This window comes from Coturnix japonica, chromosome 4 (assembly GCF_054131305.1).
Source record: "Coturnix japonica strain WE chromosome 4, WE-NBRP24, whole genome shotgun sequence".
NCBI lineage: Eukaryota > Metazoa > Chordata > Aves > Galliformes > Phasianidae > Coturnix > Coturnix japonica.
In genome coordinates, this window is record NC_140666.1 from 53,427,275 (window position 1) to 53,443,947 (window position 16,673).

The 16,673-nt window shown below is 41.6% G+C and overlaps 1 protein-coding gene across 11 annotated transcripts in view; it reads left to right on the plus strand.

The window, feature by feature from the left end:
* The window catches only part of SLC4A4 (solute carrier family 4 member 4), a 214,631-nt gene that overhangs the window by 116,209 nt on the left and 81,749 nt on the right, over positions 1-16,673 (plus strand). For 7 of the 11 annotated variants that reach the window (XM_085546823.1, XM_015861475.3, XM_085546819.1 and 4 more), the window contains 3 exons: positions 5,442-5,577; positions 11,564-11,724; positions 14,456-14,635. In XM_085546823.1, the coding sequence (XP_085402949.1) occupies positions 5,442-5,577; positions 11,564-11,724; positions 14,456-14,635 (477 nt within the window). Of the gene's footprint in view, positions 1-5,441; positions 5,578-11,563; positions 11,725-14,455; positions 14,636-14,733; positions 14,887-16,673 lie in introns of those variants that run through there. The other 4 variants (XM_085546820.1, XM_085546822.1, XM_085546827.1 and 1 more) reach the window with 2 other exon arrangements.

The following is a 16,673-nucleotide window of genomic DNA, read 5'->3' on the forward strand; positions in this document are numbered from 1 at the left end:
GGGTAGATGCAGAGCAAAAATCTTGCTGTGAAATCAAGATAACCTGAATTCTTGTCTTATCAGTCAGGTTTTAATCACACCGGTCCAGGTTACTGCTGCTTCTGTTTACACCCCTGTCGTGAAAGGGGGTCAAGGGAAGGTAGTAGTAAGCATTTGCAGTCTGCATTACAGCTGCAAGTATGTGAAGGGAGAACCACAATTAAGGGAGCCACAGTTTCTATTCTCCACTCTTTAGGAGCAGCTTTGCCTTTGTGCAGAGCTCTGTGCTTGTGTCTCATTTCTTGTTACCTCCTAGGCATGAAGCTTCAGGAAAGTATTGTGCTGTGGCAGCATGGCAGAAAGGAGAAAAACTTCTGGATAGAGTGGGCTGTGCCAGCTGCTGGGGCTGGGAAGCTGCTAATGCACTTGGGCAGAAAATCATGTGGCTGTGGTGGTCAGTGGTTTGTGAAAACTGCCTGGTATCTCATTCTCATTAGTAATGTTGACAAAAACATGGGGGGGGGATTGTCATCTTTCTTAGTAGCAATTGACTCTTGAATGGTTTCTTGGAGTGTGTGTAAGTGTTTAAACACCAGGGCAGGTCTATGCGAGAGCACTCAGGAATGTGAATGGGAGCTTATCAAAGGTATAAATCCTCGGGGAAAAGATTGAGTGGCATGAGGTCTTGTATAGACATTAGCGTGCAGAATTAAAGTTGTTTAATGTTAATTGATTTGTTTTGGAAGGAAGATCAGGTAAATGAGCAAGGAAACCACTTCAAATCTGATAAAAGCTTCTGCCACAGGTGTTTAACTCCACTACTCACTCTGACTTCAAACTGATTTGAACTGACTTCTGTTGGACTGAGGGCAGCCCCAGGAGTTAATGGGAGGGTAATCATGTCCTGTTTTAATGACTGTGTTTGGAAAGCATGTTTTACAAATAGCCCTGTTTGATAATGTTACCTCAGGCTTTGAGGAGGGATTTACAGCAGGTCTCTTGGGGGTATTTATAGCCATTGCTGCACTTGAAAGAGAGTTCTTTGTATCAGATAGGCTCTTTGGTCTTAGTGGAGGAAGCTGTTGGCTGAGGTGCGAGTTGGAATGGCATTCAGAGACACTGCTGGTTAAAACAAAGGGGAAAAACACTCAGAGAAAGCAGTAGATGTTGGGTTGGGGAGGCCTGGTTCAGTTATGCATCCTCACAAATGAGTGCTCTCCAGTTCAAAGGAGTCCTGTCACGCTTGGAGGCAGGATTGCAACCAACTTCCTTGTCACGTTGCCTTGTGCCCACTGTGAGCGAGGCACTGGAGCATGGGAGGACTTCAGGACATGTACTTCTGTCATGGGGCCCCCAGTACTTTGAGGAGCAACAGAGAGCCCTGTGGGCAGCCCGCTTGCCTTGTTCCCCAGCTGGGCGGTGAGAGAGGGCTCCACAACAGCCAGCAGTTGCACAAGTGGGGCTGGAGAGTTCAGCTGTAGCCTTGTCTGAGGCTGTCATGCTAGGATGTCTCTCTATATTTCTCCCTGAGATTTCTCAGTGTTGATGGAAATTGATTTTGCCTTTGGGAACCTGAGGGTATAAATTGTACTCGTAATTGGCCTGAGCTGAACTAGGAGAAACTGCTGATGTGTTCGTTCTCTTCAGTGAGCGATTTGTTGTATAAGCCACTTCATGGACTGCTTTTTAGTTAGCATGAGAAAAGGGAAAAGGGGAGGCTAAGAGGTGCCATTATTGGACGTCCCTACCCATATTTAAGTGTTGCATTGGAGCATTCTGCCATCTGCAGTCAATACCTTAATTCCTCTCCCATTCAGGGAAAACATAATCCTAACCATCTAAATCTGTGGATTATCATTTTCTTCAATACTTATGTCTGTTATAATCAGGTTGTTTCTTGAATGAGACTGCAATAAAAACAGTGCTGAAGAGACGTCTGGGCAGCTACCGGTGCTGATTTCAGCAGCTCTCAGGCTGGCTGGGTTGTGTGGATGGAAGTGAAGGTGATGGTCAAGGCCTGGCGAGGCCAGTGCTCAAAGGTCGGGCAGGGGGAGGTCTGCAGGGTTCACTCCCCAGGGTAATTGGTCTCCAGCTTTAAGCCTGATACTCAGCTGTCCGCATGGCGCTTAGCACACAGTGTTCACTGGGGAGATTAGGATGAAAATATGTTCTCCTTGCTAAAGAGCACATAAACAACCCATAAACGGCCCATTAACCTACAAAATCGCAATAAAGACCATGTGGTAAAGTAAAGCCATGGGAGACCTGTGACCCAGCAAGTTCCTTAATTGGATTTTGAACCTTATCTTTTGTGCTAAAAGCAGCTAATCTGAAATTATGGGGGGTGGTGGTGAGGGGGTGGGGGGAAATAAGGAGTGACTTGAGATGCCTGTCCAGATAGAGAGCATCTCTGTAATTCATTTTAGGATACAGCCCAGTGAACAAAATTTTGAGGCTCATTGTGGAGTTTCCATGCTAAAGGATCAGTCATCAGAGTAACTTTTCCAAGTAATAGCAACCACTTCAAAATGAGGGAAACAACGTAATTTTCTTGTTGCCCTCACCCAGTACCTTTAGCAGTTCTAGAAGCTCCCTCTTACTGCATTCTGAATGCACCAGCCCCTTGCTGTGCTCAAAGTTGCTTTTTGAAGCTGTTAGATATAAATCCATTTTATGGCTTTTCTAGCTGTGATATTTAAACCCTGTGAAGAATTTTAAGAAGTGTCTTGAGAGGAAAGCTGATGGGACTTCTGGGTACTGTGTCATCAGGTCTTGCTCTTCATCTGGAGGATGACAGCAGAGTTTAGACACCATCAGCAAGAGCTGAGGCTTCATTTGCTTAGACCCCTTCTGTCACTGTGAAACCATCGAATAGCAGAATAGCAGCTGCTTCCTAGGGTTGTTCTGTAGATAAATTGAAAGCATATCACAGAAGCATGCAAGTTTGTGCTATCAGCTGTTTGGCGTTCTTTTGGACAGGTGTCATCTTTATTATCTGTGTAGTTTGTTGTGGAGGCTGCGCATATCTCTGTACATGCTCATGTCTGAAGCATTTCAGAAATGGGGGGTGGGGGGTAAGGTTGTTAGATTATAAGCAATCCACTAGTACAGTGGTATTCAAATAACTTAGCTGAAACTTTGGACTCTGTTTTAGTAGATGTTTTCCATATGTACACATGGTGAGATATCTCTGCCCTGAAGCACGTGTGGTTTGAACAGAGCAGGAGGAGGGAGGATGGGGTTTGGCCATGGGAAACCAAGGCACTGAGTGATGGAGTGATTTTGTACAAGCCAAAGTGGTGTGGCACTTGAGACCTGCCTTCTGGTGCTTAGATATGCTGGTTTCAGCACAAAATCCTGGTGCCAGTGGTTGATTTGAGCTGGCTGCATGGACGACAAGCTCAAGTGTGATGCTTAATTGGGTATTTAGAATAGGAAAATCTTAATTCTTTATACTAATGTTGATTTTTAAATGTGTTTAAATGCAGTTTTTTTAGTTCAAATTGCTTTTATAATTGCAAGTACATTTTTCATGCATAAGGTTATGTGTTTGCAGATATTTTGGAACTGTTTTGTAAAGAGCATCTGTTACACCCAAACTGAGTAATTAAGTACTCATTATGCACATCATAGATCCTGAGAAACATATCTGAAAAAAAGTTTGTAGGAAGTAGTGCTTGTATATGAGTGCTAAATACCAAAGCAATTAACCCAAGAACCCATCTTCAGGCTGTGCCATCTCTTCTGCACCTGTCCCATGAAGCCAGAGGCTGGATGGAGATGGAGGCTGGTAAATGGACCTAGCTTACAACCAGGCCTCTAATGCCTGTAGGTGTTTTAGGGTAAACCTTAGATTGCTAAACTTCTTGTCTTTAGAAGTGTATTGCTTTCAGAAGTAAGCTCGGTCTTCTGTCTCATTGCAAGAGCATTCTGAATTGCTTGAGCAAAACCTTCAGTTGGCTCCCAAGCTTTGGGGGAAAAGTATTCCCTTTGGTGAGGTTTATTCTTACTGCTATATTGCTGTGATTGGCAGCATTAAAACCAGTGTAATGAGAAAAAAAGAACCTGAAACATCACCAAGTACAAAAATACCAGTTTGTTACATTGACTGTCAATACATTTTCAAATGAAAAAAGACTCTTTTATTGTTGAAGCATCATCTGGTGAAGGAATGCTTTTGCATCAACTCTTGCATAATAATTTAAGAAGAAAGCTGTGGAAGTTATTGTTGTTGTTGTTATTATACATGTGTGTATATAATATATTTATATAGGTATGTGACAAAACAGGAAAGGGTATGTTTCTTCCTGGTTCATTTTTCACATTACACGCTGAGACTTTGTTTACCCTCGAAGAATCAGTGTTGACTGGACAACTGGTGTAATTAATTATATTGCAACAGAGAGACAGCTGATCTTTTGAAAAGAAAGGAGTTTCTAGCAGAACCGTTCAAAGTTCATGGTCTGCTGTTTAACTCTACTGCTAATAAACACTTCAGCAGGAAAATGTCTGTCTTAAAATTTCACAGTATCACACCTTCATTTTAAAGTGATATGATAAGGAAAAAGCTGTAGACCCCAAGAAGTCCTCCAGTGATGCTGCTCTTGGGGCACGAGCTTCAGATGCCTTTGGGAGATGCGCTTTTGTCTTGGCGTGCATACAGCCATATTTTCACTTGTTTGAGTTGCGTCTGTTTCTTAACTAGGAAGGAGCTTCTGCTAATTTTTCTTTACTATAAGCACAGATGAATTTCACTTGTACTACCAGAAGAGCATGTGTTTGGCTATAATTCCTTTTGCCTAAATGGGCAACTCTGTTCCCGGTGGTACAGTTGTTTTTTTTCAGTTCATTGGTGCCTGACTAAATGCATTTGGTCACATTCTTCATGTATATATGAGACAAACTTTCTGTTAAATATTCCTGTGTTTTCTAGCAATAGGTCTGGGAAGGTTATGGCTTGCCTTGTGGGCCAATGAGAGCGTGAGCTGGGCTGGCAGGGAGGGGGAAAGCCAGCTATGGGATGCTGCCACAATAAGCCCCAAAACAGTTTGGCTGAAACTGGTTTTACGTCATATAAAAAAGGGGGCTAAGGATCTCAGCTGATCAGAGTACTAAAGGTCCTTGGGCATGCACCATAGAGCATATTGGTTTTGAGCTTGATAGCTCTTTTTTTACAAGGGCTGCAAATTGCTGTAACATAGTTAAGGACTGTAGAAAGAGGCAAGTTTTCCTGAACTTTACTCCCAGCGTAAAGTTTTTAAGAAGTAAGTGAGAGGCGAGGAAGGGAAGAGAGGGTGATATACAGACCCTCGCTCACACCCCTCTGTCCACGAGTAGGATGTCAAACGGCAAAGACGGCTTGGAGAAACAACTGAATGGCTTTGGGGAGAAGGGGAAGGAGAGGAGCCGCATGTCCCTGGTCATCCCTCAGGCTGTTAACCGCAGTATTTTCACCTCTGCAGTCTCCCCTGCTGCTGAACGTGTCCGCTTCATTCTGGGAGAAGATGACGACAGCCCAGCACCCCCGCAGCTTTTCACGGAGCTGGATGAGCTTCTGGCCGTTGATGGACAAGAAATGGAATGGAAGGAGACTGCAAGGTGGGTTGGTTTTCCTTTACCTCAAAAACATCATGGAAAATTCCTCTTTAGGAATTCCTTACTGGTGGTAATGTCCATACTGCAGGATGGCTTGGGAAATCCATAGGAAAGAGCCTTTATGGGTGAAATTATCTTTCTTGGATAAACGAGCAAATTCAAGGATTTGATTATATGTGAATTTAAAACCAAGTCTAGAAAAACTGGAGTGCCAGACTTATTTGAGTGAGTTGTATATGGAGAGTTAAAATCCATATGGACTTACCTAGTGCTTTACAAACAGTGGCAATATTAGGGCAAGGATGGAACATCTGTAGGTGAATTAAAACTTTTAATTCAGTTACTCAAAAGTAGATTTGAGCCTGGCTCCACCACACAGCACAAGTTGGAACAGTTTTACTCTTGCGGTGATGAAAATTTATTTTAAATAGGTGAAAGATCCTGAAGTTTTCTTTTTTTCTGAGGAAATCATTCAGGATGTGTGTAAAGTGCAGGTCTAAATCGCCCTCTTCAAGGTTTTCGACCAAATTCTCATCTCTTCAGCACTGCTGGTTTAGGTCTGGAATGTTTTTTTATGCTGTATTTGACTCAAGTTATCTATAGCTTATTTCTGAGTAATGCTGAAGGAGCCATTGGATAGGATTCAGGATCTAAAGGCTGCTGTTTATCTCTTCTAGCCTTGTGATGTTGATTTCTTTTTTCCTACACTGAAAATATTTTTCTTGGTCTTGCCTTGAAAGGTAAGCTTTTAACTTCAGATGCTGTCAAGGCCTGAAACCTTTTTCTAGAAGAGGGTTCTTAACTAGCTGGTGAGCAGCCCAGGGCTTTACCTTTCCTATTCTCAATCCCCCTCTTATTTCTGGGCTTTTCATTTCCCTTTTTGTGGCTCTCCTAAGCCCTTTTACCACCTTCCAGTCTTTAGGGCCCCTGCTGCCTTCAGAGGTCCACCTTGTTTGGCTACCTTAATCTTTACCTGATGAACTGCTCCACCACCTACTCCTTTACCCCCTTATCTTTATTTTTACTTCTCTGTCACTTGCAGAGCCTATTTAAAGACTTTTCACCTTTTACCCTTCAACTCCATTCTTATTGGTTATCCTTTTCTCCCTTTATTGCTTTTCTTGCCTCTTATCGTTAGTTCAGTGCTTACATTTTGTCATGTGTACAACCCACCCCCATGCAAATCTTTAAGGGCTTTTAGTGACAATTTGTTTTAAGGCTGTTCTGTTCTTCAGATGTCAATGATGTTCTTCATACTGAACACTATATTTGGTTTCTTCTTTTCCATGTTAATACTGGGAGCTCTGTTTTCCTGGAATCCACAAATACTAGCCATCAGGAGAAAGATACGCTATGTCCTGCATGACGGACCACAAAATAAGTCTTGAGAGACATCTGCTTCTAGATTCCAAGGAACTTAAAGGGGGATGTGTTGATGCTCTTTTACCATCAGGTGTTTGGAGAGAAAGAGGGTTTTTTTTCCTTCTCTGGAAATGCTTTCAGGTTTTGTGTTTTTATACATCTTCAGCAGAAGTGCTGATTGGAGCTGTAGATATAATTCTTTCTAACAGTATGTGTGTATATTACATACTGTTGAAGAGGAGATGCCATGTTCAAGCTCAGTGTAGTTTCTAACCTTGTCTATCTTCCTGGATGTGTTAGTTTCTTGATGGTGATCTTGCATGGTGCACGATTGTTCAGGATTTTTCTGTATCTTCCTGAAATGACTTAATCTTGCAAAACCAAACCTGCTGAAAGCTACTTTGTGGCTCTGCTGCAGGACATACCAGCTGGAGCTGGCTATCTCTGCTTCAGCAGGTACAGGAGCTGCCTGCTCTGCAGCTCACTGGAGCTGTTGGGTCTGACTTGAACTATGGTGGAAACTGTCAGGAGAGAAGTGTTTGAATCAGCAGAGTTTAGCAAGTGGTACTATCCCTTCTAGAGGCATTTTGGTCAGCAGAAAAACAACCAGTATATGTCTTGGAAAATTTCTGTCAGGGACCTGTAAGGTACTGTTTAAAAGATGCTTCCAGAAAAGGTCTTTTGTTGTTTTCATTCTTTATTCACATCAGTTTAGCCATCTGTGCTCCAGCCATGGTGTATAGAGGCTACAGTTCATCCCTGCATGCATTTCTGGTAGTAGGTAAGGTCAGCCCATGGCCAGGGCTTAAGGATGTCCTATTCCTTTTCATGGTCCTCTTGCCTGTTAGTGATGGTATCAAGCCATGGTCCACGATAAAGAAACATTTTGAAAGAACATCCTTGGTGTAGACAATGTTTTGTAACACAGCCCTGTGTTAAATGCATTCAAAATAGATGAGTAAAAGGGAAGGTTTATTGCTGTTAAAGGTAACCTGAATGTTTGGGTCACTAGGTATTCCCTGTTGGGCTTTTTTTGGTGCTTATCCATCCACATCAAGTGAATTGATTACAAGTTCTTGCACCAATGTGTGTATGTTGCATTTCACCAATAGCTAAAGGATGCAGTGCAAACTATTCAAAGGGAAAGTCCTGAAATATCTGGAGGCCACCATGTATTTTGAGGCCCAGTTCAGTACATGAAGGAACCAAGATGTGTGCACCATGGTGGGGACTGTTGTTCTACAAGGCAGGGAGATGGGAGGAAGATTGTAAGATGACAGTGAAAAGGAATGAAAGATATGTGAGCTGGTGGATAGGCATTTTAAATCTTTAATTGTGGTCTGTTTCTTTACATAAGCTCTCTCAAGCAGTATGTTTACATCCTTCACCTCTTCTCCTATTCTAATATTATTAGGCCTTTTATGCAATCCATTTTAGAGCCTTAAAAATAAGATAGATGGGTCCTGCATACTGGTTAGCAGATATGAGTAAGAGGTTACTCTGGAGGCAGCCAAGTGCACTGATGGCAGATTTTTCTCTCAAATCTTTGCCCTTTGGAGCTGGTGATGGCCAATATGTTCCAGATTTCAGAAGTCCACAGTACCAACTTTGCTGGAGTCAGCAGTGTCGTTTCTAAGGTCCAAGAGTCATAAATCAACATGGATGTTATTTGTTACACTGTACTTTTTCTCTAATGTGGTTACTAGAATTTTTTCTAGCTTTTGCCCTGAAACAGCATGTTACCATTTGGGTGCAGACAGCTTTGCCTTCAGCACTCAGGAAGCTCTGTTCTTTGTGTAATCCTAAATGCATACAAACCTTAATTCTACGACTGTCTCTTTTGTCCTTTCCACTCTCCTCCACCCTAAAAGTCAAGCACTTTCTTCCAGTGTTCGTCCACTTCCCATGCAACTTTCTGGGTGTGAGTGAGCTTTTCTGCAGAAGGATATGTTTAAAAAATAATAATAATAATAATTTTTGTCTCATGTATGGTCTTTTGGTTGTTTATTTCTGATAGCTAGCACATAGTGACCTACTTTGTCCTGGTTTTTTAATGATACTTCTGTGACCTGGTGCAAGAGAACGATTCTTGCCATAACATAGATGTACAGTATGCAAAGTACTGAATGTATGTCTCAGCATGTTTAGGCTTATTTTCTAAACGTTAACAGGTGTTCTTGGTGTGTCCTCAAATCTCAATCAAAGAGAAGGGAGGTGGATAGTTGATGTTACTTGTGCAGTAGCACTGTATCTTCTGGTAGGTTAGTTAGGAAAATATTGCAGCAGGAATGAATCTTTCATTTCTCTTGGTGTAATGAGGAGTGACCACGTTTTTCAATATCCTCAAAGCCACATTTGCCTTCAGAGTGGCACCTTTGGCTCCTGGGAAGTGGCTTGGGCTGTCTTTATTTTAGGTTTGGCTCATATTAATCTCTCTAGGTGTAATCTGTATATGGAATAGCATACCTGGTCTTCATCAGGACTTCAGAGGGGACTTGAGAATGAGGGAAACAGTTATTCCATGCTCTGTAACATGTTAGAAGAGCTGAGCAACTGTCAGTGAAACTGAGAGACTCTGCTAAATCTAGCAGGTGACAGGTCCACCAGATTTGAAGCTTTGTGTTATAATGAGAAAAGTGCACAGAAAGCAAGTATTGATAATTGTGAATTACGCACTTTCACCAAAGGTACAAACCCTTTGTAATTTGCAGCCTTTGTTGTTGCAGGGTAAAGAAATCTCACTGCTTTTGACTTGATCTACCCAGACAACTATACAAACACATACAGCACATACCCTCTGAACTCCACAGATCAGCAGATGCCCAAATCCCATCGCTTTCCTAGCAAACGCTCAAGTGTGATGGACAGAATAGAATCTTATTTCTAAGAGATTAAATTCAGTCTCATTGCTTAGGTTAAAATGCATCTTTTTAAAATCAAAGTGTCAAAAGAGATTATTGCAGTTGAAAAGCATAATTGATTAATCCTAAAATAATACATTTTTCAGGTTTAAATATAATTTCACTTGGTGTTAATAATATTCTTTTGAACCACTTTGCAAACTTCCATACCCTTAAGTGTATGTTTGTTTTTTTTTTCTTAATAATCCCCTTGTATTAGTCTGTGGAATTTTCATTTAGCAAATGAAATACAAATAGTATTTCAGGACAGGATTAGAGCACCTTCTGCTTTGCAATTGAGTTGCACTGAAGCACTTTCTCCTGCGCTCTGTGCTCACAGTGAAGCTGTAGCCAGGTGCTTCAATAAGGGAAGAGGCCACTGGAATCTCTCTTGCCTTTTTTAGATAGGCTAGAGTTGTAATGTCCCTCTCTTTGTCCCGCAGATCTGTGTGCAGTCCCCAGATGGCCTTCTGTGCCAGTACCTTGCTGGCAGCATCAGGAGCCTGGAGCAGCAGTGGGACGTGCTCTGCCTGACTGCCCCTGCCACGGAGCTTGGGGCACAATCCCTGGCCTAGAGCTCCTGCTTGCCCACAGTCACGACACGGGCTTAGGGGTGTAAAGAGTGTTTTGTACAGAGCAGTATTTAACCTGTTTAACCTTTGTGTGAATCTTCAGCTAGAGAGATGAGCTTTCCGGTTTGTTTTTTTTCAGACCCACTTTGTTAAATGATTAAACAGTGGAGATCAAACAACTAAACACTTAATTTCTGTCTTTACCTTTGGTGGTTCACTTGTCCTTTCCAGAGCATCTTCAGATCCACTTGGGATGTGCTTCTCTCCCCTGCTCTTTACCTTATGCCAGCCTACTCCTGTTGGTACTGTTCAGTGCTCCAGACTGGTGGCTGGTCTGCTGGGTCTTTGGCAAAGCCTTGATGCTTTTCCTCTGCTCATATGCTTAAAGATGACTTGAGTCTTATCCGGGGGAGCTATGGTAGGGGTTAAGGGCAGCTGAAAGTAGAGGAATGTAAAAGCTGAGATCTGTTTCCTGATTTTTCTGCCATAGTGTTCTCTGTAGTTATCTCACACTTTTCCTGCTCTGACCTTACTCAGTTCCTTAAACAGGAGAGGATTTTTTCAGATTACATTGTGTAGATTTGAGTATTGAAATGTAAGTCACCCTATTTCCAGAAATGCTGATTTCTTATTTTTTTTCCCCCATCTTCTCCAGCACTCCTGGCTACTTCAGAGCAGTTAAGCGTCAGTTTAATTACCTGGAGCTGCTAAGCAGTGGTAGAGCTTTACTTGACATGATGCAATGTACTGGGTTAGGTCATGGTTGTCTGTGGGTTGGACATGATTGGGTTAGGTGCTGGATGTGTGGCCTGGGGATGGAAGGAGGTGCCAGCAGAGTTGTTGAAACTACCTCTGTATTCTTGACCTGGAGCAAATGTGAGGTAAACGGTGTTAGCTTAAGTCTTGGTGGAAGCTATTAAAGATAACGTGTTTTACTTCTCCTTTGCAGTAGTTTACAAGCATTATCACTGCTCAACTAACACATACCAATTCATTAAGCCTTTGCAAATTGATTGTGGACTTGTGGTCTTACAGATGCGTGGGAAAATGTGTATGCTTGAACTCATTGATATATTGCGATGTTTCATCTGTCTTGCTTCTTTTCGATAGGCGCACAGGGTGCAACAACTTTAATACAGTCTCATTTCTTTGTAGGTGGATAAAGTTCGAGGAGAAGGTAGAACAAGGTGGGGAGCGATGGAGTAAACCTCATGTGGCCACATTATCCCTACACAGCTTGTTTGAGTTAAGGACGTGTATAGAGAAAGGCTCGATAATGCTGGATATGGAGGCCACTTCTCTTCCTCAGGTGGTGGGTAAGTAAGTTTCCTTGGCTCTTGCCCTAAACAATTCCCTTCAGCTTACAATCGGTCTTTGTAGTAGTTTCCTTTGAAAAGCAAGAAACTGAGCATCACTGTTATTGCTTCTTTGTTTTCACCGAAATACTCAGGAATTTATTATTGCCAAAGACTTCCTGGAATAAAGTGTGAAATAACAGTGTTAGAAAATCCCAGGCTTTTTCCCATCTTATTAGGGGTAGGAGTTTGAGGCAGCCCATCCATTTTCACTGCATAATAAAAACACTACTTTTCAATTAAAGGGGGAAAACAAAGGAATAATCCTCCTAGGGAGAAACCTAGAAAGTATTCAGAGAAAGATAGCCAATATAGGGAAAGCTTTCTTATTTCAGGAAGAAGAGTGAAAGAATCTGCTTCGCCAATAATTATGCTTGCTTTGGATTATCTTTTGTTTTTAAATAGAATTATTTGGATCCTGAGGTAGATATCCTAAATTTACCATGCGCCTTTGAAAGGAAAGGCATACACTGACTTAATTTATGTTTACTACTGAAAACGTAGCATTTAAAAGGCTACCTTGCTCAAAATAGGGATGCCCAGCAAGTATTGTAATTTGGGCAGAACAGCTGCAATTTAGGGCTCGTGGTCGGATCATGGACAGGTTTCAGATGAACTTGCAGGCTGGGCTGCTAGAAGCAGGTTTAAAATAAAAGTGCTCTTCTGTGACAAAGGTGGATGAAGAGCAGTCACAGGATCAGTTTATGCTTCCCTCTGCTGAATGGGATAGCAGTCAAAATAGCTGTGGCCCAGGATGATGCTTAATGACATTGCTGGGAGCTATACCATGTTCCCAGTGACGTGTGGAAAGTCATATGAAAATAAATCTGAGAAGTGAGCCATCCAGTGGAGGTACGTTTAAACAGTATCCTGAATTTGGAAGGCATTATGTGAAGAGGTGTAGAAGTGCAAGATGAAATAAAAATGCTGCAGAACTTAATGCTTTGAATCTTAATGTCAGGACTCAGGCTTAGTATTTTCCTGGCGTAAGATAGTATTATCAAGTGACAAGTGTTGGATTAGTTTGTAAGAGTTGGAATTAGATGTTACCTACAGAATTTAGAGCTTCTTATTTTTGTAAGTGCTTGAGATGGCATTGTCTTCTTGTATTTTTGGCTGTGTACCCCAGTGTGTGGCACTGCAAAGTTTTAAAAAATAAATTATTCTGGTTGAAGTCACTTTGAGATGTCACCTTGAATAACCTTTTTCATCTCCCAGATGAAATTAAATGTAATTTCTGGGAGACTAAATTACAAATTAGTGGCTGCTGTTGCTGTTCTACTGTTCTGTGTATGCTGCTATACTTATGCTGCTATGGGTCCCAATCCTTACTCAGGTGCAGAGGGATCTCTAAGAAGCCTGCCGACTTGGTTTCCAGAATTATTTAATCATGATAACTTTGTTGATTTCTACTAGTGACAGGCAGGAAAGTAAAATTCACAGAGCTCTGTTGTTATAGCTTGTGTTATGTCAGAAGCACAAAAAGGAATAAATACTTACCAGATGGAGAAGGATAAACTTGATGAAGAAAGGCATGTTGTTCTGAAGGAAGCATTCCAAAGATCACTAACAAAAATATGAACAAAAGCTTGCAGAAAACAGCGCTTAACAGAAATAAAGTTTTTGTGTACGTGTATATAATCATTCTTTTATGAGTTGGAATGGAAGTCTGAGGCTTTTTTCTCTAGTGATTTGAAGAGGCATTAATTCTTGGGCAGCGTATAGAAGATGACTTTCTGCCTCACTGAGTTAGCAAGTGTGGTGAGTGTTCTGCCTCCACTTTCCCATAACTTTTATTATTAGCACAAATAAAAGTTACCAGTAGACAAATAAGAGCTGCCACTTTCCCCTGGGGGATAACATGTTAACTGAAGTAATAAAGGGAACAACTTAATGTGAAATTTATTGCAAAATAGAGGGTTTTTTTGGTTTTTTTTTTTTTTCTTAATAAGTCAGGCTACCTTTACCCCTCAAATATGGGAGAAAGGAACAGAGAGGAAAGAACTGATGGAAAGCAAGCAGTGAGTTGCAGATTGATGATGGTTTAAGGCTAAAGACGAAGGTCTATAACATGTCCTCTGAAAACAGGAGCAGGTTCTACCATCTGTAGTTGCTATCATTTCACTTCAATTCTAAGAGTGAAAGATTTAATTGGTGACTCATCTCCGGGACTTTTTCCCGTAGATAGATTAGGTTTTAGCAGGGGCCTATGAGGTGACTCAGGCCTTGTTGAAGGCGGTAGAATTTTAGCTACGCTATTTTTGGAGTCACACTGGAACTCATGAGGTAGCTATAGCACTTCACAACACAGGGTTGGGGCAACCCTTTCTCTGAGCTAAGAGCAATTTTGTCCTGTGAAGGGTTGTTTGGCAGCCTGCTTAGTGGCTTGAAAAATAAAAGAAGGGGATTTTGGTGGAAAAGTTACGTGTTGGTGGCTGATGGGTTTTCCTCCATGGAGATTCTGCTTACGTTTCAAAAAATGTTCATAAGGGATTCTCACTAGAAATCAAGTGGTGATATCTGGTGGTAGCTTTGAGATGGGGAGGAAGGAATTAAAAAATATATATATATATAAAAAAAATAAAAAAAGGATGGTGAACATTCTCTCCCTCTCCTCTCATTTCATGTAGCCAAGTTCTGGACTTTGGGATTCATTTTTCTTTCCCCTCTCTCATCCTTTTCTGTGCAACAGAAATGATTGTCGACCATCAGATTGAGACAGGGCTCTTGAAGCCAGACATGAAGGACAAAGTCACCTACACGCTGCTCAGGAAGCACCGGCACCAGACCAAGAAGTCCAACCTGCGCTCTCTGGCAGACATTGGAAAGACCGTCTCCAGTGCAAGTAGGATGTTTTCCAACCCCGATAATGGTAATGCAGAGGCTAACTGGCTATAGCCTTCCGTTTTAAAGCAACCCACCAACCTTGCCTGCCAGAAACTAACCTTGTTGCCATGACAATGCTTTTCTAACGCACAATTAGCGTAGCAAGACCCACACTGATGACACATCAGTGTTGGGCTCTGAAGGCTGCTTTTGCCGTGGCACATTGCTCTAACCCTATCTTCACTGGACGTTAAGGGAGAGGAAGAGAGGTGGCAGGCAGGCAGCAGGATTCAACAGGTATGTAGGAGGTGGTGTAGGAACAACATTAGGAAAGAGAGATTTACTACAAACTCTACGTGTGCCTGAACCCAAAAGGCTAATCATCTGAAATGCTTATGCAGAGATGAAGCTTCTGCGTGTGTTCTGTTTTTGTTTTTGTTTTTTTTTTTTAAATAGATTGTGTCAACGACACTCTTAATCAAAAGTTATGCGAGAATAAAATCTAGCTTGCATTTTATTGCCATACAATCATTGTCCAGTGTGGGTAAAGCTCATTTCCATTTTGCTTTGTTCAACCTAAAATTGTTTTGTGGTGTATGTCATGTATGGGTCTCTGTTTCTCTTTTAAAAATTACTTCATGTGTAGTGCTGTGTATGTAGTGTTGTCTGTGTAAGTGTGTGTGTGTGGATACAGATAGCTATGGAGGCCTTGGCAGCGGCTCTGTACTTACTCAAACACTGAGATTTAAAGTCACATTAGTGGTAATGTCAAATTTTCACGTCTTGGAGTTCTGCAAAGTGTCTCATGTTGCAGTATGAAAACTTGTCTGAAAGTTGCTATTTTAAAACACCCAGAAAAAAGAGCAAGCTGATACTCATCTTGCTGTCTTCAAGGCCTCTTAAGTTTTCTGTGTTCTGCTTCTAAAGCTTGCTCTAATATTTCTCCCTAACTAATTACCTTACTTTATTAATATTTCCTACTTTTCATTGTCCTTTGCTTTTGCTACAGGTGTGTATGTTCATGTAAAGACTATTTATTGCTTTTGATAATGCATCTTATCACATGCCAGTGTCTTGATGATTGAATGAATGAAAAAAGAAAACGCACAGTAACATGAATTGAGGGAATGTCCTAAGTGTGCAGCTTTTTGGTGAATAACCCTGCGGGAGTCCAATGGAGCAAAGATCAGGACTGTGCGTCGGACTGTTGCTCCTTCTGCTTCTTTTTCAGACCAGGCATTTCAGGTCCTCAGTCATTTTTGGTCTGCACACTCAGTGACTGACTCACGTTTGTTTTCAGTTTGCTTCAAGAAACTGTTCTTCCATCACAAGTTCTGGGGCTTTCTGCTGTCTCCCTTCTGTCCTTCCAACAATTTCCCCACTGTTTGCATGGGAGGCTTCTGACTTCTGTTTAAAAAATACACTCTGAAATGCACTCAGTTCTCAGCTCCAACTGCAAATCACCTGCTTAAGCATAGGCATTTTGACATGGTCATGGTGGCACAGAGACCAGTTTTTGCACCTGCTTGTGGTGTGTTTACAGTGCCACAGTCAGGCCTGATGGCTTTCAAATTGCAAGGAAAGCTGAAAGACAAACTCTTGGATATCAGGAGTGCCTGTATTTGGGCAATGATAGACTCTTTTCTTTCCTATCTTGTGGCTAAACAAGTAAACAAGCTTACTGTTTTATTCTGAGTACTTAGGGAATTCCTAGGGTGTAGACATATAAAGAAACCTTTAGGATTGACTACATGGTATTGTTGTGATTAGTGTCTCTTTCAGGCATGCCAGGAATTTAACTGAAGGGATTAAGACTTGCTCTGTTTACAGTGTTCATCCACCTTCCACCTCTGTCTTGTTTCTATCTTTGCTGAGCTATATGCTTCTAACAGCCTCCTTGTTTTTCAGCAGCTGGTGAATGTTGAATTTTTCCTTTTCTGCAGCTAAAGTCACTCATTGAGGAGCCATCAAAGCCTCAGGGTGTAAAAAGAAATTAAAACGTATTTACGATGTTTGAGGGTAAATCATATTGTACAGTTGACAGGTAAACAGAGGTTAAATTGTGATAGAAAGATAATCTATGA